Here is a 25,161-nt window from a genome sequence, read left to right on the forward strand (position 1 = left end):
ATAATAAACATTCCCTCCACATCTTTTATTTAAGTACTTGCGCACGTCTATGTAAATGTTACGATAAAAGCAAACGAATTCGGTTAAGGCTTCGCCAAGGTCAAACTTATGTCAACCATTTGTGCATGTATGATCATGATCATCCTACGTCATTGAGCATACTTATATCTATCTATGTGACTCCAAGAATTCGCAGTAAATGATGGAATTGAATAAATGTATAATTACATACAGGGCTGAGCTACTTGAGGTTGATAATATAAGAAATGTACAATAGTCCAGGTGCATCTGTTTTGAGATGGACGTTGAGAGGTGACTCAAATTTTTTTGCAGAAATTGCTTGAAAATAAATCAAATAATAATATTTGAGTTATCCTCCCTCTCAAAAAGGTCCGGAACATTGTTTAAATAATCAAAATGTCCAGAATTGAAGGAAAAATTCGATTTTTTTCTTCGTTTTTTGATTATAACTTTAAAAGTGTTCATTTTCGAGAAAAGATGTACTGACATAAAAGTTGCGTAATTAAATTACCTACAACAAAGAATTGGTTAAGATTTTAAAAAATAGTCACCCTTGTTGCATAATAGCAATAACTGCGAAAAAAACATACAAAAACAAGTATTCGCATTTTACGTTTTTCAACAATTTATGTTACACTTAGGACCTTCATATTTCACCCAGAAAAACTTTATAATACAGTAAAACAATACTGTAAATTTCATTAAGATCGGTTCAATAGATTTTGCAAAGTAAATTTTGCTATCCAGCTTTCGCAAAAAAAATTCATTTTTTCAAAATGTTACAGGACTGAAGATAAAGCAGATAGCGAGTTGAAATTTTTTTTCGTATAGAAGTGTACTGTACCTTTCATTTGTAATTTTGCAAAATTAAAATTGATTAACTATCACGGTGTCAGGAATTTTTTTAAATAAACATTAATTATTGGTGCTACGCGCAGGACAGCGGATAGTTTGCTCTTATTGGACATTCAAATAACCTTTGATAATGATTGATACATTTTAATTTTTATTACATTTCGATATAAATAAATAAATTTGTTTATTGCAAAATAAAAACACACTCTATCCATTGAAATGACTTTTATTACCAAAAACTTTATTTTTCATATATTTTAACTTAGAGAATAAAAGTTTATTATTTTTAAACATATGCAATTGTTTAAACAATATTTCACAAACAATAATAAAATTAGTTTGATTTTTGTGGAATTAAAATATTAAAATACAACAAAATATAGAGTAAGACAATAATATATTAGATAAAGATTGGAAGAAATTTTGGTGGAAATCAACTTGTGTGAATCGAACACCGCTGTCCTGCGCGTAGCACCAAAAATTAATGTTTATTTAAAAAATTTCCTGACGCCGTGGTAGTTAATCGATTTTAATTTTGCAAATTGCAAATGAAAGGTACAGTACACTTCTATAAGCAAAAAAAAATTCAAGTTGCTACCTGCTTTATTTTCAATCCTGTAACATTTTGAAAAAATGAATTTTTTTTGCGAAAGCTGGATTGCAAAATTTATTTTGCAAAATATATTAAACCGATCTTAATGAAATTTAAAGTACTGTTTTACTGTATCATAAAGTTTTTATGAGTGAAATATGAAGGTCCTAGGTGTAGCATAAATGGTTGAAAAACGTAAAATGCGAATACTTGTTTTTGTAAGGTTTTTTCGCAATTATTGCTATTTTGCAGCAAGGGTGACTATTTTTTAAATTTTTTACCACTTCTATATTGTAGGAAATTTAATTACGCAACTTTTATGTCAATACAACTTTTCACGGAAATGAATATTTTTAAAGTTATAATCAAAAAACGAAGAAAAAAATCGAATTTTTCCTTCATTTTTTGACATTTTGATTATTTAAACAATGTTCCGGACCTTTTTGAGAGGGAGGATAAATAACTCAAATATTATTATTTGATTTATTTTCAAGCAAATTTTTTCAAAAAAATTTGAGTCACCTCTCAACGTCCATCTCAAAACAGATGAGCCCTGGACTAATATACAGCACTAACATACCAACATCACTCCCCGCTAAAATGATTAACTAAAAAAATAATAATCAACAATTTTAATATGATTTTTGAGGCCAGAAATGCATTTTTAAAAATGAAACAATTTCTCACCGACCGAGATATTGATCTTACTTTATGATATCGCATTAAACACATTAAACACAAAAAACACATTAAAAGTTTGGTTATTGTACGGGTCCAAGACCTACCTCATCCTCATCCATTTGGAGAGAGCTGAAGCAAAATGCAGACTTAGAATCCTTTAAAAATTTTAAAGTTTTTAAAGTGTTTTTGATAATTTTTTTTCGACCTTTTGAACAACAGGATCCCTCTTTTGTAATGGTATTTTTATAATTTGAACTCAACTCTGAAGATGGCATGGTAAATAGACCGTCTTTAAACAAATCTTCACATAAATGATATTTGAGATAAATTCCTTGTTAAATTTAGCAATACAAGAAATAATTTAAACTATGCTGTGCGCATTCCACATCTAAACTAAATTTGTAGGCCGTAGTTTAAGATGTACCGGATAAGGTCAATGATGTTTTCAATGGTTTGTTTGTTTAATAACGATTCTACGAGGAGAAAATATACCGTTTATTTATAAATTATGACTTCTCTGAATATACCATCAACTAGTTTTGATCTTATCAATATTATGTTCAATTAGGCTATGTTGTGATGATCCAACTGTGCTTCAAATGGTTTTGATCCTACCTGAATAATAAAACAGTAATTTGATGTTGTTTGTCTAGAAGTTACAGGGTGCCCTAGCTAAATTCAAAACTAAGAATTTAAATAGCGAATAACCTACCTCCCAGTTTTAAAACATCCATGTAAATTTTTATATTATTTTATAATAGGTACTTGGTTATATTACCGTATATTTATGGTTCAGAGACAAAAAACTGGTGGGTACACGTGACATTAGCAAAATAATCAAAAGATACCCAGCATGAATATCTAAAAGCTGGCACCAAAAAAAAAAAGAAAATATTCCCGGACACATAAGTTCGCTCCTCTAACTTATTTCATGAAAAGTTTCATGGGTTAGTTTCATTACATTTCATGCCATTTTTAAATGGCAAAAAACAATAACGAAACTAAAGAATAAAGATAGAAATATGAATCAACAACAGAGGTGAAATACTAAGGGTAGTACAATATTTCTTTACAGAACTATACAAAACTCAACAAAAAATGCTAAGTAACTAACAGAAAAATATTACTCAACCAAGGATCGGAATTAATGGCTGATATATTAACAGCCGAAATAAGGAACGCACTGACGAAAATGAAAGAAAATACATATAAAGGAACTGTTCAACTTATGTGTGCACCAACAATAGAGCGATCAAACAGACCTCGAGAATTATCGACCCATAAGCCTGTTAAATTACCTCTTTAAGTTAGTCAAAAGAATATTAACAAATAGACTGGAAACTAAATTAGATTTTTGCCAACCTAGAGAACATGCAAGTTTTAGGAAAAACTTTGGCTCTAATGACCACCTCAACTGCATAAAAGAGATTATAGAAAAATCCATCGAATACAACTGACCACTGGTCCTGGCTTATGTAGACACGCTATCTGCCAAACTCTTGACGGCAGTTCTAGAACAAGCTTTCAAACAATAGAAGTAGGACGCCAAAGGAATCACTGTCCACGGCAAAATGCTCTCATCGATAGAGTATCACTCAGTATGTCTCCTAATTGATCATAATCATATCAGCAATATTACAATCTGCATCCTTCACCTAGTTGTTTCGTCATTTGTCCTTTCCACCTATCACCCTGCCAGAGCTCCCTACCAACCCTATCAAAAGTAGCTCAACCCTACCAAAACTCAATTCATATTATTCAGACATCCTAACAGCATCCGATGTAAAGATGCAAGGAACCCGATAGTAATCCTTGGAGAAAGGCTCGAATTCAGAACCTTGGTGTCGTATTTGGGAGCTCATTTCAGAAGAACTCTCAACGAACATCGACATCAATAACCGTCTAAACAGGGTAAGAAAAAGAGCACTTTTCTGGGCGTATTATCTGGAAAATTTGGAAATACTTCTACCAAAACTTTTCTGCACACCTACAAAATATTCATTAGGCCAGTTATCAAATAGTAGGCGTGTCTCTATGCGTCATTAAACAAACAACATAATCATTCCATCTTGGTTCCTGAGAGAGAGCCAAGAAAAATTCTGAGGAAATGCATCCACTCGCTAATCTCCCAACTATACGCTGTGAGCTCGTACGTAGAGGGGATATTTATGAATTCGCGAGCGCCAGTAGTGGCAAGTCTGTAAACGTTTACCGGAAATTTGACATAAATGTCAAAGTGATTAATTTAAAATTAAAATTAAAAATATTAATTATAAAAAATATTAGTTGGTCAAAGCTGTGGTATATATTTTTACCTTAAATATACTTACGATTAGTAACTACAGCATTAGCAAATAACGTTGCTTGTCCCCATTCTAAGATCTATTAATAAAAGAAAGAGGGAACAGACCTACCTCGAAGAGGCGAAAGCCCATAATATACAAGATTTAATAACAACGTTCTGGATTCAATTCCACCTCTTATCTTGAATGTAACCAATTGGTACTCTACTTCTTTTAAGGGCATCTACTAAATCCAGACTCTTACTGGTAAGACTTCAAAGATTCTAGGATCCTATCCTAATTTTTTTTCTAACTTCTAATGAAGCTCTCACCAAGAAATCCAAACATAGGCTATGAAGTTGTACCGATATTAAGGCGGGTTGACACGATCCAAGTGTACTGGGTTAAAGTCTGCATGGCCGCTGCGCGTGCAACACTTACCATTAATTTTATAATTCCACACTACTTGGAACCAATAAGTTGGCCAGCGTCTTACTTAACTTGGATAGAAACTGTTGATACAAGTGTACTTGGATGAACAGTAGCTTCCAAGTGTTGCTCGCGCAGCATCCAAGTAGACTTTAACCAACTATACTCGGATCTTCTCAACCCGCCTTTAGCAGAGTATATTTATATTATTATATTACTTAACATATTAGACCTTAACCTTATTAAACTCAAGTCAACTTAACCTTAATAAAATTAACGTTCGATGTAAATTTTAATAAATTAAAGACTTCCATTTATTTGCCTACTCATAGCAATATTTCATTTTTTGAAATGTTTATTTGTCTAACTTCGTTGAACATCACGATCAAACGCCACGCCCCTAACAGTACAAGAAACACAATAATTCTGACTTGTGCAACTAATCTCCTGCTTATTAAAAAATAAATTAAAATTAAAAATCAACCTGCTATTGCCTACGCCTACACCAGATTGTTGCATAACTGAAAAGCGTTCTAAATCGTGTTTTTCGCTCGTCCTAGGATAGGCCAGTTGAAAATCGGCCGATCCTATAATATAAATACCTACTAATTATACCTACTTACCGCTACAAATATTACTATTATTGTTATCATAACATTATAAAAAATAAATAATATATCTTTTAAAATTATTTGTGACAGATAAGAAAATGGAAATTCAGAGAAATAAGATTTTTCTCGTGACACATCACCCTCCAGGCCGAAACCAAATTTTTTTAGTAGTATAGACGTCTATATTAATAACCAATATGTTTCCTGCAGCTGATTTTGATGATATACATAGTTATAAACAAATGAAGATCAAAAAACGGTAAATTTTCGCTTTTTTCGTCTATTACTAAAAGGTGAAGCATTCTAAACAAATTTGAGAATAAGAAACTCATAAATCATATAAAAAACTTCATTATGGCGTTCGCTGAATATAGTCTAGGCGCCAAATAGAGGTCACCGTGTCATTTTCAATTCTGATGGACAAACTCAACGGTTTCTTATGGATTTTTGGCTGCTGATTACGAATTTCGAGGGGGGATTTCGATCCGAGTGGTCAAAAAATTGTTATAAACAATTTAATTGTTTATAAATTGTTAATAAGGCTCTGGCTCATAAACTAAAAAAGGTACAAAAAAATGTTTTAAATAAAATTTGTTCCCTAGTAAAAAACGAAGAAATAACCGTTTACTAAACTTAAATACGACAATTACAACTCAAGATATTGTAAAATTAGTGCTCAATGCAAATTGCAAATTGCAAAATAAGTATTTTTCGAAGCTTTATGGATCGTAACTCGGCTTCTACGCATGTAAATGAGCCTTATAAGGTGTCATTTTAAAGCTTAATTAAGAGGCTTCTAAACAAAGTTTGTTAAATTATTTGATGTTCATTTGTTTTAAAGTTATACCCGTTTGAAGTTATAATTTTCTTAAAGATATTGTACATTCATTTGTTTATAAGGGTTTTAAGCAAATTTGAGCTATAAACATTTATACTTTAATTAACAATAATGACAGAAATACTCAAAAGGAACAATTTGAGCTTACGAAACTGTTCCTAAGTTTATTTTTGGCTAAGATGTCGATATTTTAATGGCGCGCTATGAGGCGCAAGATTGGCTCACAGCGTAAAGGTTCACGCGCTAAGATCTCGATGCAAATTATAATTTCTATGTATATATACGTTATCTTCATTTTTCATTTTTGAAGATCCTAATAAAATTTTAGCATATACTTCTTATAATTAAATCATCATACTGTATCTCGTATCACCTTTCATTCTATTTAATTTGTCTTCTATTTTTTGTACTAAATGAGAAAAAAACACATTAAAAACTAATATTTCAGAAATATAACTAAAAAGTGAGTTGATATTATTTATTATTACTCTTTTTACAAACATTTTCTTTCATACATCTGCATCGAGTATACAGGGAATCTCAGCTTTTTTACATCTGCATAAATTCTTCGAGCAATTTTTACAGACACATGGTGGTACTAAATCTGATTTTGAAGGCATTAAAATTAAAACTTTTTGGGGCTTAAGAGTTTCATTATCTATAAGATATCCATATACAAGTGGATCAATTTCTTTTGCAGAATTTTCGAGGCACGTTAATTGTGTGTCATAAAATGCTCGTTTTATATGTAAGTGGATTGAGTTTGATATTGGTGGCATATCTTTAACAAGAGAAATGCCTCCTTCAACAAGAGAAAACGAGAGAAAAATCGTTACGAATATTTGCTGTTTCAATTATACGTGCACAGCCGTTCTCAGTAGAAGACACTTTGATGTTGATATTTTTTTGAAATATAATACATAATTTATTATTAACTAAATTATTCATTATTGCAACGAATCAATATCACATTACACTATTAAGAGACAATGACTTTGTTGTAACAAATATACAGAATTGGCAGTAGTACGAGTATATTATATTATTGTAGACATTGATAGGCATATTAAGAATAGTCAAGGCTTCCTGAGCAAAATAGTGTAACACGAGAGCAGTCGATCGGTATATTTACCATGATATTTATTACTTGACTGTGAGTTGATCTTGAGCCTCAGAGCGTGCTATTATATTATCAATATCTTGGCCAAAAATAAACCTACGAACACTTTCCTAAACTTAAATTACACCTTCTTAGTTTTTATATTATTAGTTTTAATTAAAGTATAAATGTTTATTGCTCAAATTTACTAAAAACCCTTATACAAAAATTAATGTACAAATTATTTAAGAAAATTATAAATTCAAACGAGTATAACTTTAGAACAAATGAAGATAAAGTAATTTGACAACTTTGTTTGGAAGTCTATTAATTAAGCTTTAAAATGAGACCATGGAAAGCTCATTTTAATGCGTAGAAGCCGAGTTACGATCGATAAAGCGTCGAAAAATACTTAATTGACTGTAAGCCGATCTTCCGCCTTATAGCGCGCCATTAAAATATCGACATCTTGGCCAAAAATAAACTTATGAACATTTCCATAACCTCAAATTGTTCCTTTTGAGTTTTTCTATCATTATTGTTCATTAAAGTATAAATGTTTATAGCTCAAATTTGCTTGAAACCCTTATAAACAAATAAATGTACAATATTTTTAAGACAATTGTAACTTCAAACGGGTATAACTTGAAAACAAATGAAGATAAAGTAATTTAGCAAACTTTGTTTGAAAGCCTGTGAATTAAGCTTTAAAACGACATCCTCTAAGGCTCATTTGCATGCGTAGAAGCCGAGTTACGATCGATAAAGCTTCGAAAAATACTTATTTTACAATTTGCAATTTGCATTGTGGACTAATTTTACAATATCTTCAGTTCTAATTGTTAGATTTAAGTTTAGTAAACGGTTATTTCTTCATTTTTTATTAAGGAACAAATTTTATTTGAAACATTTTTTTTTATCTCTTTTAGTTTATGAGCCAGGGCCTTATAAACAATTAAATTGTTTATAACAATTTTTTGACCACTCTGATCGAAATCCCCCCTCGAAATTCGTAATCAGCAGCCAAAAATCTATAAGAAACCGTTGAGTTTGTCCATCAGAATTGAATATGACACGGTGACCCCTCTGGCGCCTAGACTAATATGTTTATCCTTAATTGTTGCTTAGAAAATTGCAAAATAAGTAATACATTTTGAGATTTTATAAATGTTCATAACTTATGTAAAAATTAATTTAGAACCTTCTTATTACACGGAATGCTGAGACTTCTTGTGCTTAAAGTATATTTTAAATTTCAAAGCAACTGTTTAAATAGTTTAAAAGTTATTTAATTTGTTTATCCCAAATTCATTGTTTTTGTAACACTATGTCAGAAAATTATGAGGTTACAGTAATACTTCGGAGAGTTTATGAAAGAAGAACATTTATACTATTGACTTAATAAAAAAAATGACAAAAAGTAATTTTAAACAGTGTAAAATTATTTTTCAAAAACATGTCGATTTTTTGCTTACTTATAAACAATTAGAATAACTTTTTAACCGTTACCTGTAGAATAGTATATTGTACAACAAGAGAGAAAAAAGACATATTTCCCACGAGCGCAGAGTGCCGCAAATCAAGCGAGGGAGTAATATGTCGTTTTCTCACGTGTTGTACACTGTAGTTTTTCTATGGATGCGTTTTTGTCAAGAGTTCAAACTTCAAAATTAGATAATTTAGGTGCTTTTATGTAGATTATATGCCAAAATTGAAATAAAATACATATTATACATAATATTCTTAATATGTACATACTTTTATTTATTTAAAAATATAGTTATCAGATATATTTAAACAGTCTTAGTTCCTGGTTAATTCCTTAGTTTTGATTTGACACATTTTATTTGACAAAAATATTTGTGTTTGTATTGTGCATGTTACCATGGAAACCGCGATTCTACGCATGAAACCCGTGAGAAAAAGTATTTCTCACATTTCTCACTGCAATGGCCGACTTTTCTCACAACCTGAGAAATTGTTTGTTTTGAATGTATGTAAGTAGTGAGAGAAGTTGCACATTGTATAGCATCCATAGAAAAAAAAATATTTTTTAATATTTAGAAAGACTGAATTTTTACACATATTTAAAAAAGAAAACAATTGCCCTAGGACAATTAGGGACGAAGTTAGCCGTCCCCTTTTTTTATTTCACATGTTTTTGAAAAATAATTTTGCAACATTTAGAATTATTTTTTGTCATTTTTTTTAATTAAATTAATAGTGTAAATCTTCTTCTTTCATAAACCATCTAAAGTATTACTGTAACTTCATCATTTTCTGACTATAGTGTTGCAAAAAAATTAATTTGGGATAAACAAATTAAATAACTTTTAAATTATTTGAGCAATTGCTTTGAAATTTAGAGTGTGATTTAAGCACCAGAAGTTTCAGCATTCCGTGTAATAAGAAGGTTCTAAGTTAATTTTTACATAAGTTATGAATATTTATAAAAACTCAAAATTTATGATTTATTTTGCAATTTTCTAAGCAATCAATAGATTGCTTAGGATTATCAAGGATAGACATATTCAGCGAACGCCATATTGAAGTATTTTATACGATTTATGAGTTTCTTACTCTCAAATTTGTTTAAAATGCTTAACTTTTTGGTAATAGACGAAAAAAGCGAAAATTTACCGTTTTTTGATCTTCATTTGTTTATAACTATGTATATCGTCAAAATGGGCTGCAGGAAACATATAGGTTATTATTATAGATGTCCATACTACTCAAAAAATTTGGTTTCGGCCTGGAGGGGGTTGTGTCACCAACAAGATATATTTTTTTCTCATTTCTCCGAACTATGTAGTTTTGAAGTAGATTTAAGTAGACCATGTGGGTTGGGATAAATTATGGAACCAGCCAAATATCTTTGAAACAAAAAAGGCATCATTCATGAAACTTTGCATTCAATTACAGTGATACATAACGCATCTGACGTCATATTTTGTATTGTTACTCTACTTGCGATATATATACTAAGGATTTCCAGTTTTCACTGTATTACTTCACTTAAACTTTCTCTCTAGTTTTTGCTGTTTTGCCAGTCCCCCTTGTGTATATTTCTTCCTTCCATTGCTCCTTCCACTTCATCTCTGAAAGATTTTCGGAGTTTGTCTCTCTTCCTTTTTCCTATCGGGATCCATTCTTTATTCTATTTATCCAACGATTTTGGTCTGCTCTTCTGACATGTCCGTACCAGGTTAATCTCTTCTGTTTGATGTAGTCTATTATATCTGGATGGAAGGAAAACCAAACATAAAGCGAAATAATGGTGAGTCCAGGGACTTTCCAATATTCTCTTGTAAGTTCACATTTAAAATGACTCTATCTTGGTTAGAATTGTGAGTATTCATGGTTTTGCTCCTTGTAGCATAGTTGGCCAAATAAAGTATTTAAGTACTTGTATCCTAAGGCCTAAGTTGGTGTATGGGTGGCATAGTAGTTCCTTAATTTGTATGAATGCACCTCTTGCTTGTTAAATTTTGCATTTAATATTCAGATATGGGTTTGGTTGGTTGTTTATCCAGCAACACAGGTACTTTATTTTGTTTACTTGTACCAAGAGTTACCAAGAGATGTGATATCATCATCATCATCAATGGCGTTACAACTCTTCGTGAGTCTTTGCCGCGTTTACTATTGCCTTCCATGTTTGTCGGTCCTGTGCCACTAATTCCCATTGTCGCACTCCCCTTTTCTCTAGATCTTCTTTGACTGCATCTTTCCACCTTTTTCTAGGTTGTCCTACAGACCTTCTTCCATTTGGCCTTTTCCAGAACACATTGTTTATAAGGCGATTAACGTTACTGCGTATCACATGCCCTGCCCATCTGAGTCTATTGGCCTTGATATATCTGACTAAATTTTCCTTTCCGAATAGAGGCTCTAACTCGTTATTGTATTTGCGCCTCCATTCATTTCTCACGCTGTCTCTGCAAGAGTTATATATCATTCGAAGGATTTTACGTTCCCACACCAGCATTTTATTTATTTCTCTTTTTGTTAGCGTCCATGTTTCGCTTCCATACGCGACTGCTGGTCGTATTATGATCTTTTATATTTGGATTTTTGCACCCCGTGAAAGAAGTTTTGACTTCATTAGATGTTGCATTGCAAATAAAGATCTGTTTCCTGCCATTATTCACGTTTGAACTTCTCGCTCTATTTTGTAGTCATTTGTGATTGTTGCTCCTAGATATTTAAATGCTTTAACCACTTTGAAGTTATGAGAGTTTATAGTAATGCTTTGCCTTATTCGCCGACCATTTTGAGACAACCATGTATTTTGTTTTGTCTTCATTTATTTTTAGACCGATGTTTGGATGTGATAGATATTGGAATATTTTAAGGTCGAGAAAAGGTCACCACTTTGGTCTTATCACTGAGTGTATCAATAAGCCTTTGAAGCCCTATGTCTGAGTCTGCCACCATCAAAATTGTATCATCATCTGCATATCTGCGGAAATGTATTTAACATTTCCATTTCTTTATCCATCTTTCTCAGAATCTCTTTTTTGCGACGCGTTCTGTCCACAGTATTTCCATAATTCTTTCATAAATCTAAGCATCCATTCCATAAAACAAAGTGGAGAAATCGATCTAGCCTAGCCAATTTAAGCTCTTAGCTCCAATCTCAACCTCTTAGCTCCAACTCTAAATCTCTTGTGCAGAGCAGTCTTCTCATTCTGTTGACATTTCCTCTGGCCTTTTTTCATTCTATAGAAAAAGACTGTTTGACTTGTACACACTTCTATATAAATCTAAACGGGAACTGGTGTATGTTTTCAAAAGACTGATAGTGTGTAAATAAATTTATTAAATCAGCTAAGTACTTTCAGCATATTATGCCATCATCAGAGCTATCCTATAAAAAGACTAAGTTGAAAAATCTTATTCATAAAAAATTATAAAGTGAAACTTACGTCTTATAGGTGTAAAAACCTCAAAAGAAGAGAAAACTTCGAACAAACACATTCTTTAGTTTAAAATAAACCCAGGGATATAACCACTGGTTAGGGTAAAAACCCTTAAATGTTTAAAAATTACATTTAATGTGTTTTTTATAAAATGGCTACCATTCTTACAAACAGCTGTTACTGACAATATTCAAAAACGACAGGCTGCTGACGGAAACAATAGTTCCTAGCGACATCTGTGTTTTTAAAATTATTTAAAATTTTTTTTTTTTTTTTTGAAAATGACTAAGTTGTCATATGTAGGTTACTAATTAATGAAATTAATATGAAAACTGAAGTTAAATTTAAATGACAATTGTTAAGTTTAAAGTAAAGTTAAATGTGAAAATAATCAAATTATCAAAGTATTATTAATTATTAAAAAACCAAACAACCAGTCAGTTCTGACCAAATATAGAAGTGAGATAGATGAAAACCAAGGAGAAGCACCGTTGGACAAGCTCAGAGTTCCAAAACTGTTTGAAAACAATATTATTATTAAAAGGCAAATCGAAAATATTTACTTATTGTAATCAATGAAAGAAAATTCAAATATGTTATAAAGTAATGTTCAAAAAACTAGAGCAATTGTTGGGCATGCTGAATATAACAGTATTAAAGAAACTTCTTAAAGATTGGATCAAATTTACAATTTAATTGAACCTGGGTGTTAACACAATTTTGAGGATTTCTTTTTAATTCCCTGCTAATTTCTAAGTCTTCTAATAAATTCATTTTTGTATAGTTGTTAATGGGTATACTATGTAGAATCCTACTATCTCTTTGGGGACTGAAGTTATGTTTAGAAGCATGTAAGTGATTGCCAAAACTAGATTTGTCAATCTTAGACAAATGTTCTTTGATGCGTGTTTCCAAAGGTCGCATAGTTCTCCCCACATAAGTAACAGGGCAGTCTCCACAGGACAATTTGTATATACCACTTTTTGATGTTTTTCCAAACATCAAAAACATGGAAAACATGGAAAAACATCAAAAAGTGGTATATACAAATTGTCCTGTGGAGACTGCCCTGTTACTTATGTGGGGAGAACTATGCGACCTTTGGAAACACGCATCAAAGAACATTTGTCTAAGATCTTTTCATATTAATTTCATTAATTAGTAACCTACATATGACAACTTAGTCATTTTCAAAAAAAAAAAAAAAATTTTAAATAATTTTAAAAACACAGATGTCGCTAGGAACTATTGTTTCCGTCAGCAGCCTGTCGTTTTTGAATATTGTCAGTAACAGCTGTTTGTAAGAATGGTAGCCATTTTATAAAAAACACATTAAATGTAATTTTTAAACATTTAAGGGTTTTTACCCTAACCAGTGGTTATATCCCTGGGTTTATTTTAAACTAAAGAATGTGTTTGTTCGAAGTTTTCTCTTCTTTTGAGGTTTTTACACCTATAAGACGTAAGTTTCACTTTATAATTTTTTATGAATAAGATTTTTCAACTTAGTCTTTTTATAGGATAGCTCTGATGATGGCATAATATGCTGAAAGTACTTAGCTGATTTAATAAATTTATTTACACACTATCAGTCTTTTGAAAACATACACCAGTTCCCGTTTAGATTTTTTTTATTCTGATTTTGATTTCCTATTGTGATGCAACTATGATAGTACAACTAGACGAAAATACAAATCCCATCCCCATTAAGAGAGGCGTGAGACAAGGAGACGTAATATCGCCAAAGCTTTTCAACGTAGCCCTAGAAGACGTCTTCAAAACGACAAACTGGTCAACCTACGGCATTAACGTTAAGGGCAAGAAGCCAAACAACCTCAGATTCGCTGACGACATTGTGATTATAGCTGCAAATTATGATGAAGGAACTCGCAGGCAGCTCCCAATACGTCGACCTAAAAATAAATATGAGAAAAACAAAAATAATGACAAACACGGTAGGCCATTAAAATGTTACAATTTTTAGGCCGTACCTTGCATTTGTTAGAGGAGTCAATTTTATTTCTTTAATGTGTAGGTGGTATCAGTAGAAGCTTAAGTTCAAGTTTTTGGGGTCGCCACCCTTGTCCCCCGGCCGCCATCTTGGAAATGGGCTGCAAAGGGGTTTCACGCTATATCTCGTAAACTACCAACCCTACGGAAAATCTAATTAAACATAAAATGTAGCAAATTAAATTTTCTACAATTTTGTTTTTATTACTTTTTATCGTCAAGTGACCAACAAAAAAGATATAAACAAAAATAAGTAAAATTTTTTTAACAAGTTTCCTTTTGGAGGTTATAGCTTTTTTTCAGTTCATTTTAAAATAAAATAACAGTATACAAATTTTGTAGAGGGTTTTTCAGCAAACAATTTCCACTATAAGGTTATTGCCATGCCACATTGTTTGATTTGCTTGTCTAGATAATGTTTAGAAGAAATGCGTTCAATGTGCTTCCCCGTTTAGGATTTTGTCCTCTTCAGGGTTTGAGGTGAATGTATTGTGTTGGCAGCATAAGGTTATTTAATTCTATTTATTTATATAGGTTTAACAGCGCTCCAAACTTGACCAGATGCTCGAATGTTCACAGGGATACAATAAAAAAAACATTAGGCTTACTTTTATAGCTATATCTATATATTTCTTATTCATACAATTTATTATGATTTTAACATTTCTATGCTATTATTAATGTATTTTTGACCTTTCTCCTCACTATAAAACTTATAACCCTAAGCATACATAGAAAAGGCCCAAGAAGTTGTTTGAGAACGAATTCGCCGGTCCAGAAGAAGAATGACGCAACCAAAAAATGCAAAATTCTTAAGAAGAAAAAAAAACGATTTTTGATATCAAAATCATAAAGTATGATCAAAATTAGCCATTGACCACACCGTGACCAGGATCTCGAGATATAAGCGTTTTTTGGGGTATGCCGCTTGTCTATGAAGTAACATAACTTTTTTCCTATTGTATATTTTGACTTAAAATTTTCCAAAAAACTTCTTCATGAATCATATTTTATTGCTGTGTTGGTTAAAATTATAAACTAAAAAGTTTGTCACTCGACTTTTTTAACTAAACATGAAACTGACGAAATATGGTGACAAAATGTTTAAAAATTAACAACTCTTTTTATAATATGTTTAAACATTTTGGACAAATTTCATTGTTATTTACATACCTCAAAGATGACACAGTACAATTTTCAAAAGGAAATATTTACAGCGACCAAAGATACAGCGAGGTAAATTTGAAAAATCATAAAAATTAATTTTTGGCATTTTTGTATAAAATTTGACTTTTGAACATGTTCCACCAACTCTAGATAAAAATAAACTTCATATTCGGATTCAGCGACCTCGAAAACACAAAAAATTGCCAAAATTCGTAGTTCACCTTAAATTTAATTTTCGTGGTCGGCATAACGTAATTTTAATTAAAGTATTGTTTTTATTGTATTCCTATGAGAATTAGAGAATCTGGTCAAGTTTGGAGCGCTGTAAAACCTAGATAATAAATAAAATTAAACAACTTTATAGTGAAAATTGTCCATTGAAAAATCCTCTACAAAATAGCTATTATGTTATTTTGTTGTGAAATAAACGGAAAAAAAGTTATAACCTCCAAAAGGAAACTTCTTACAAAATTTTCTCTTATTTTTGTTTAAAGTTTTTTGTTGGTCACTTGACGATAAAAAGTAATAGATGTAAAATTGTAGCAAATTTAATTTGCCATATTTTATTTGTAACTAAATTTTCTGTAGGGTTGCTAGTTTAGGAGATACAGCGCGAAAGCCCTTTGCGGTCCTTTTTCCAATATGGCGGCCGGGGGACAAGGCTAGCGACCCCAAAAACTTGAACTTAAGCTTCTACTGAACCCCCCTACACATTAAAAAAATAAAATTGACTCCTCTAAGAAATGCACACTAAATGTAACATTTCAATGGATTACGGATGACTCCAGACGTATAACTATAAATGAGAGTGAGATAGAAAAAGTCCAGGAATATAATATATTCCTAGACCAATTCCTAGATAATAATAGATATTATCTACCTAGACCAAATCCTGAAACTTGACAAAGAGAACCAAAGTGCGGAAATTACTAGGAGAGCAAGACTAGCATGGGCAGGATTTCGAAAACTTAGTTGGATACTTAAGAACCGCAAAATACCCCAATACTTGAGGAGCAAAGTGTTCAACCAGTGGATTCTTCCGATCATGACATATGGTTGTCAAACCTGGACCCTAACCAAGGCAAACATGAATAAACTAGCCACAACAGAAAGAGCAATGGAAAGAGAAATGTTAGGTATACGACTGTCAGATAAAAAGACGAACGACTGGTTAAGATCAAAAACAAAAGTCGAGGACATAACAACAAAAGTTGCCAAACTTAAATGGAGCTTCGCAGGCCACACTGTTAGACAAAAAGACAGACCAACGTTGGAATGCAGCAATACAACATTGGAGACCTTATCAAAGTAAACGACAGAGAGAAAGACCACAGATGAGGTGGGTTGATGGTATTAAAAGAGTATTGGACAAATTGGAAATATGCTGCTCAGGATAGAGACCGGTGGAAGGAGTTGGGAGAGGCCTATGTCCAAACGTGGACGATAGAAGGCTAAGAAGAAGAAGACCTAATCATTTGTGGATTTGATCATTCTTCCAAAATATACATTTTGCTCCATCCGTTCGACATTGGTTCCGTCTATGAGAAGATTGCTGTTATTTGTTTGAGTCTTCGATATTCTTATAAATGTTTGGCTTCTTGACGTTAATTTTTCTAAAGACCGTATTCTTTTCCATACTGCGCTACTCCGCTTTTTATACTCCGCTCTGTAGACTAAAATCCTATAAATACTAGTATACCATCCGGATATGATAAAGTAAAGTGTCAGTTGTAGAAACTTTTCGTTACACATGCCAAATCATCCAGAACAAAACTTCCGATTACTTTATATGCGACTGTTCGCCGACTGGCCTATTGTACCTTATGAGTTACGACATATCTAACATTTTTTAAACGTCATTCTTCTTTTCAGATAACATTTCTATAGAAGAGCAGTGGGTGATGATTTAAATTGGAAATGACGGAAGTCGCCGCCATGAGTTTGATTCCGTCCCGGAATCGGATCGCAGCGGTAAGACATTATGAGGCGGCACCTCCACCAGGATTGGAGTTGGTAAGTACCAAAGTACCTATTGTTTTACAGTAGGTACCCATTTATAGCAGGAATGAATGTACATAGTTTGAACCTTTTGCTAATAATTGCACATAACGTTTTATTTGTCTTGTTTAAATCAAGAAATAACTTCTCAAAAACTATATAGATAAGGCGAAAACGGCGGGTTCGTTGGAAAACATATTCTTATGAGATTTTTTTGCATAATCACATTCGCGGGACATCCCAGAATAAGGTTCAAGAAGTCGCCCACGCAAAAAGTGGTCCAAATTATTTTAAAAATTTTTTTTTAATCAAATTGCCAAAATCAATGTTTTCTGCTCGGACAAATTGTTTTTACGTTTTTTAGATTATTCTGGACAAAAAAGGTCTCTTATAATTTTTCTTCAAAGTTAATTGTTTTAGAGTTATAAGCAATTTAAAATTGAAAAAACGAAAAATGGCAATTTTTAACAACTCGGTTAAAAGGTATTGTCCTTTTCATGATCATTTTTCAGTGCGTCACAAATGATAGGAAAAAGGGTAAGTCCGTGATAATACACATTTATGACATTTATTCTAACATGACATTTCAGTTAAATCTGACAGTTGTCACATTTTATTTTCAATTTAGAATAAAAACAAATCAAATGTGTTTCTTGCATTTATAAAATGGTATTTCCTTTGATTTATATAGTCTTATAAATTATACAGATTATATTTGTAATATTATTATCTAATTAAAAAAAATTATTATTTTTAATTATGGCGACATCTATCGACAACTAGAATAATCACAGAACTAGAAGTAATCACCGACGTGCCTTTTTTCTGTCACATACAATTTAATGCTTTAGAAAGAAATCGAAAAACTGTGACGCACTGAAAGATGATCATGAGAAAAAGAATATTATTATGAAAGTCAGAAACTGACTAAATCAAAGTTTAAAGCCACCCCTACAAGATCCCAAAGAAATTTTTGTCATTATTTTATTACTAATCTGTTATTTTTAAGTAATAATAATGAGCGCCATGCACGTATTAGGCGGCAGTCAATGGTGAGTACGAAAGAGATGCCATTCCGGCAGTCCAATGGCGCATCTCACTTGCACTCACATTTAAGGCCGCGTCAATACGATCTTACCGCTCATTGTTTGTTAATAATGCAAAATAACAGCTTAGGTACATGTTAAAAATAACATAGTAATAAATTAATGAGACAAATTTCTTCAGGATCATGTATTGGGGGCTTTAAACTTTGATTTAGTCACTTTCTGACTTTGATAACAATCATTTTTAACCGAGTTATTAGATTATTCATTTTTAACCGAGTTATTTTTAACCGAGTCTTAAATTTTCGCGTTTTTCAAATTTTAAATTGCTTATAACTCGAAAACGATCAACCATAGAGAAAAATTACAAGAGACCTTTTTTGTCCAGAACGGTCCAAAAAACCTAAAAGAATTGCCTGGATAGAAAATATTGATTTTTGAAATCTGTTTAAAAAAAGTGTTTAAAAAAATTTTCAGTCAGTTTCGCGCAAATTTGCGATACTTACATATTCTTTCAAAGTACAACATTTTCCTACCTACTGAAATAGATCGCTTAAATCGAACAGAATTCATCATGGAATTAGCAAATCTTTGAACTATGTACATTTCATTATTGTATAGATACTAAATTAAAATGGTTATCCTAACTTTTACAAATTGTTTTTGAAGCGACCTTAAAAACAAATGAAAAGTGAAAAAGTATGTAGGTACTTCCTTTTACAGTGTATCGAATTACTATTATCCACACCATTCAACGTATCACTGTTAGTGTGATTAATTACTGTTATGATAAATTTAATGATTCTAGTATTATACAATACGACCTTTCACCTCATATTAGTCTTAATAAATTTAAACTATGATAACTTTACTTACTCCACTACTAGATATATCTTACGAAGACATTCGCAGTTTATTGCTTCCTTTAGGTAGACAACCATTTATACACATCACTGTAGTCAGGGTTAACGGTATTCCGGCTACGGTGAAGTCAATACAAAGTCGAGAAGCAAAACTGACGGAAAGTAAATAATAAGGAAAACGCTCGCGCTCGCTTAAATTAGATTTTTAAATTAACGAAACCAAATTTTAGGGGAAAGATAATTTTGCTGTAAAAATAGGCACTCTCAATAAACATTTTGTAACAAGACTCTTAAATATATTAAATACTGCTTGGTACATCGATAATTTTATTGTATTATTGACAACATAGGTATTCAACTGAGTGATTTCAATGCAAGGTCAAGATGCAAACCTAATTAAAATTAAATTTATTATTAGTTTTATTGTTTTTAAAATGGATAAAGGATCAAGTATTATTGTTTATTTGGGTTTATATGACTGCGGACACTAAATCCATTCGCAAATGGATAAAGTACCTAACTTACCGTTATTTTTGTGATATTTAATAAATCTGTTTGTAATATTTGTTTGTGTATAAAATTGTCTAAAATTAGAGAAACATTTTTTTGAGAAGCTATCATGCTGATTTTTTTAAAGATGCTCAAATTATTTGAAGTGACTTTAGCAAAGCTTTAGTAACAAAGATTTAGCCTATACCTATAAGACATAAAAGCCAGGATTTTTGAGGCTAGGGACAGTTTTATTAGTATGAGGGCTCTTTTCGGATTCTTATTTCAATATACAGCCTGGATCTGAGATGCTTCCTATCGACACACTAAAAATTCTAGATGAGAATCACATTGATATTTTAGTGACACACTTGAAACAAATTTATAGCTCAGGTGTATTACCCAAAGGCTGGTTAACTTCGGTTTTTGTTTGTCTGCCAAAAATGAAAATGCAAGAGACTGAGGCGATTACCTCACCATTAGCTTGATGTCTTATAATATGCTAAGCTTATACTATAAAAATCATCCATAACCGAATGTATCATAAACCAGACATATAAATTAAGGATACACAATTTGGGTTTCGCAAATGCCTAGGAACGCGTGAAACTCTTTTTTTTTTCACTAAATATACTGATAGAAAGGTACCTGGACGTCAATCAAGATATACAGTATGGTGATGGTGCAAATGAAAGGAATAAATTCGTTATTTCTTAAACCGGCGACTTTAAGGAAAAATCTCGAAACATGTCGATTTTTATTTTTAAATATATTTTGGCGTGATATGTCATACTAATGACGTCATCCATCTGGGCGTGATGACGTAATCGATGATTTTTTTCAATAGGAATAGGGGTCGTGTGCTAGCTCATTTGAAAGGTCATTAAATTATCTATTCAGTAATATAAACATTTACATAATTATTTGTACAGGGTATCCGAAAAAAATTTTTGATTAAATTATTTGACAAAAAAAGAAGAATGTATATAATTTATTTAATTCAAAATACATTTTACTGTTGCCCTAAAACAAAAAATAATGTTTATTTCACAAATTAACACTTCTTTTCGATTAAATACAATGTTCAAAGCCAGCTTCCGGCAGCCACCTGCCTCTTGGAAGTTTGAACATTTAATTTAAGCGAAAAGCAATGTTTATTTGTGATATAAACATTTTTGTCTGATTTCTGACAGCAGTAAAATGTATTTTGAATTAAATAAATTACATAAATTCTTCCGTTTTTGTCAAATAATTTAATTTAATATTTTTTTGGATACCCTGTAAAAATAATTATGTAACTGTTTATATTATTGAATAGTGAACTGAATAACCTTTCAAATGAACTAGCACATGACCAATATTCTCAGTGGCGTACTGAGCATGGTTCTGCGGGTTCCGCGGAACCAGGGCCGGGGCCCCCTCAGGGGCCCGCTCTCACGCGCTCTTTGCTTTCTTCTTTCTAATTTAATGGGGACATTTTGCACTACACCAGTACACAATAGAAAATGAAACTTCTTAATAAATTTGTATTTTTGTGTAGGTACTTATAAATAAAAACGAAGAATACCCATTTATCAAAAAATTTGAAAACAAAATTTATTAAAAGACACAGGGAAATCTTTTGTAAGGTTCTGTACTTTTGTTTTACCTGCTAAAACCGAAGCCTTAAGCGTCGTTTAAACACAACGATAAGTCACAGCAACTAGTTGTGATGACAAGTTGAAACGCTGTTTAGACGCTGCGATTCAATGCGATACCACCTTCAACCCAACTCCAACTTTGATAAGTTGTGCGATGCACCGTTTACACACAATGATAAGTTGCAACAACTCGATTGACCTTGATAAGTTGTTTGATTTATCGCTGTGTTTAAACGACCCTTTAGTTTCAACACGTGTAAAGGATTACCGCCTGTACCTCTAACTCAGAAACTTATATTTATATCAGCACGTTTCATGGATTAGTTGTAAACTAAAAACTTGTAAAAATTTGGAAACTGACACAGTCATTGCAAGTTTTATACGAAGTGTTATAAAAATAATCCCAAGACGAAAGATGCTACTCTTGTTCGTATTTATAGCATTATCATTCTTTAGCTTTTACTTTTAAGTAATTCTTGATCAATTAAATGAAATTCTAAATATAAACAAAAGTGAGGACAACTAAACTAACAGGTAGGTATCAGAACTTCCGTCCTTCCTGTGTGGAAGCAGTCAGTAAGTTGAATCAGTACAGTTTGTACAAATTTTGTATACAAAAAAAGTTTGTATAAATATATGCAATTTGAGAATATATTTTGTTGATGTAATTTGCATTCTAATATTAATTTTTTAAAAGCTGTTTTAGTTTTTCGGTATTAAGCATTTTAATTATGACTGGAGATTTAGACGTAGAAAATTTTTGATTTTCATTATTTAGAAAAACGGCTGGAGTAAAGTGATCAATTATGTCAGTATGAAAAACGATAGAATTAATATTAATTTACTGTTTTAAATTAGCTTGGGTTTTTATAAATATATGATGATGATCTATATTTAATGTTTATTAAAAACTTTTAATATACAATGAGTGATTTTATTGGAAAGGGAACCTGCATCCCAACTGGAACCAGGGCCCGCGTATCTATCAGTACGCTACTGCCTATTCTCATAAAAAAAATCGATTACGTCATCACGCCCAAATGGATGACATCACTAGTATGACATATTATGCCAAAATATCATATTTAAAAATAAAAATCCCGTCTTTAGAGACCGCCTCTAAAGTCCGAATAGCTATGATTACGTCGCGGGAGTGACACTTGAAGAAGAATATTTTTATTTAGAAAGTTTCCAAGTTTTTAATGCAAGTTATTGAAAATTGTACACTGCTGTACGGATCTGAAACGTGGCGTCTGAAAGAACATCAAATAAGCAAAGTAGAAGCTACAGAAATGGATGCATTAAGAAGAGCAGCTAGAAAAACGAAACTTGATAGAGTTCGAAACAACACAATTAAGGAAGAAATAGGTCTAAAAGAAACTGTGACCGACTGCATAGGTAGAAAACAGCTTACATGGTATGGGCATGTTCAAAGAATGGCAGAAGAAAAACTACCAAAGAAAGTAGCAAAATGGATACCACCGGAATACAGGAAACGAGGAAGACCAAAGAAATCGTGGATGGAAGAAGTTCGAAGATCAATGAGCGAACGAGGATTGACAGAAGAAGATTGTAATGATAGGACGCGATGGCAATTGGGCATCGGACAACGTCGCAGGACGTTCTAACCCGAATCTATATATTTATTGAATATTTAAACTAAAAACTACTTTTCCACTAAAAATACTTTTTTTCTACTTTTTTCTTGTCCAAATATGTTAAAACAAATATAGCCCAATATAGTCAAACCCGCTTATTGGAATAGCCTTTGTGCCAAGTAAAAGTATGCCTATAACCGGGATATTCTAATAACCGATCATTGGTTGCTACTATACATGTTTCGGGACCTCAAATTTCTATTCCTTAAACCGTAATATTCCTTTAAGAGGTATTCTAATAAGCGGGTTCGACTGTATAATAAAATAAAATCAAAATGTAATTCCGTACAGGTTGGAATAAATTTCTTATCATCAAAGTTTGGGTCAAAACAAAATATATTTTCAAGAAAGTATATGATTCATATGAGGGGATCATTGTTTAAATAATTAAAAATGGGTAATTTTTGCAAAAAATTTACGTTTTTAACTGCTGCCGTAATTCATGTTTTTATTATGGATTTTGCATTTTTTTTCTACAAAGCTGAAGAAACAGTCTTTTATATAAGACTTACTAAATTAAAGACTCTTAATTTATTTAAATAATTGTAAATCAAAATTGAAACACAAATTTCCAAAATTATTTGCATTATAAATAAGCACTATAAAACATTTTGTTTTACAGAAAAAGTTGCGCTATGGTACCAATATAAACTGAAAAAAAATTAGTTGATAAATATTGAGTAGTTAATGAGATATTCAATTTGTTTATAAAAAATTACCATTTTTTCAATTGCAAAAACGCGGTTGTTGCCGATAGAGTATACAAATTTTTGAGGTCTCATTTTTTTGCTTGTATGTATATTTTGGATAAATGTATTGCCAAATTGAAATTTCAATTAATCACCCCTCCAAAATGGCGTTTGAAAATTGGTGTAATTTGTTTAAAACTTGTTTTTTAATAACATCGCCGGGACTAAAAATTTTGAAATTATTTTTCGATACTCGTGTTCTCGATAGTTTTTGACATACTTACAAAAGAAAAAAAATTATATCCTTTTTTGCCAAGATAGCTTTTTCAAGTTTAAAAATTCGTAATTTGTTTATTTATCAATATTAACATTTTAAAGTGCGTAAGTACATCTCTCAACCCTACTACTTAACAATGTCATTTATACATAGAGTTAAAATTTTAGAATATTTTAAAAAATAATGATTTTCGTATCGACCTTAAATGAAAACTTTTTACATGAATAGTGTTGCAGTAGTAGTTTGCAATATCTTGCAATTTCAATGTTTTTTTAAGTTTAGGGTAGTACATAAAAATTATAACATCTAAATGACACTTTTTACAATAAATATTCGTCAATTTGTTATAAACATTTTTTTTCTAAAGGATAAAAAAATAATAACATCTACATGACATTTTTTACAATAACTATTTGTCAATTTGTTATAAACAATTTTTTTTTCCAATTTTTTTTCTCTAGATGTGATAAAAAAAAATTGACACAACAGATTTTTTATAAAAAAAATAACAAAATAATACTGAATTAGCATTAAAAATTTTTTGAAGGCTTTTTTATTGTACAATATTAAAATATATTATGTATTTTACATTTAATTTTATAATCTTTATAACAGGTATTGCCCGGTTATAGATAAATGAGAAATTTAAATGATTTCGATGATTTTAATCAAAACTAAACCGTAGGTTTTCTTATTTTGAGAAATTTAAAGCGATAGACCAATTGGTGTACAAATGGTAATACCATTTATCTATAACCGAGCTATAGTTTACTATAAATTGTGTCCACGAGGAAAGAGTTTTGTAGTTGGCTATATACCATATATCAGAGGTCGGCAACTTTTTTAATGTAAAGAGTGAAATACTTAATTAAAAATTCATGGCGGACCAACTATTTTTTGACCTAACAAATATATAAATATAAACGTATCAAACATATATACGTTTTGAATTTCTTGTCTAAATTAACAATAGTTTAAGGTCGCACTAAAATTT

The 25,161-nt window shown here is 31.3% G+C and overlaps 1 protein-coding gene across 2 annotated transcripts in view; it reads left to right on the top strand.

Annotated features, from left to right (window-relative positions):
- LOC114328063 (serine/arginine repetitive matrix protein 1) overlaps positions 1 to 25,161 on the top strand; it is a 404,720-nt gene that overhangs the window by 76,068 nt on the left and 303,491 nt on the right. For both annotated transcript variants that reach the window (XM_050656312.1, XM_050656313.1), the window contains exon 2: positions 17,380 to 17,520. In XM_050656312.1, coding sequence (XP_050512269.1) covers positions 17,425 to 17,520 — 96 coding nt within the window. In that variant the 5' untranslated portion in view covers positions 17,380 to 17,424. The remainder of the gene's footprint in view (positions 1 to 17,379; positions 17,521 to 25,161) is intronic.

Source organism: Diabrotica virgifera, chromosome 7, assembly GCF_917563875.1.
Source record: "Diabrotica virgifera virgifera chromosome 7, PGI_DIABVI_V3a".
Lineage (NCBI taxonomy): Eukaryota > Metazoa > Arthropoda > Insecta > Coleoptera > Chrysomelidae > Diabrotica > Diabrotica virgifera.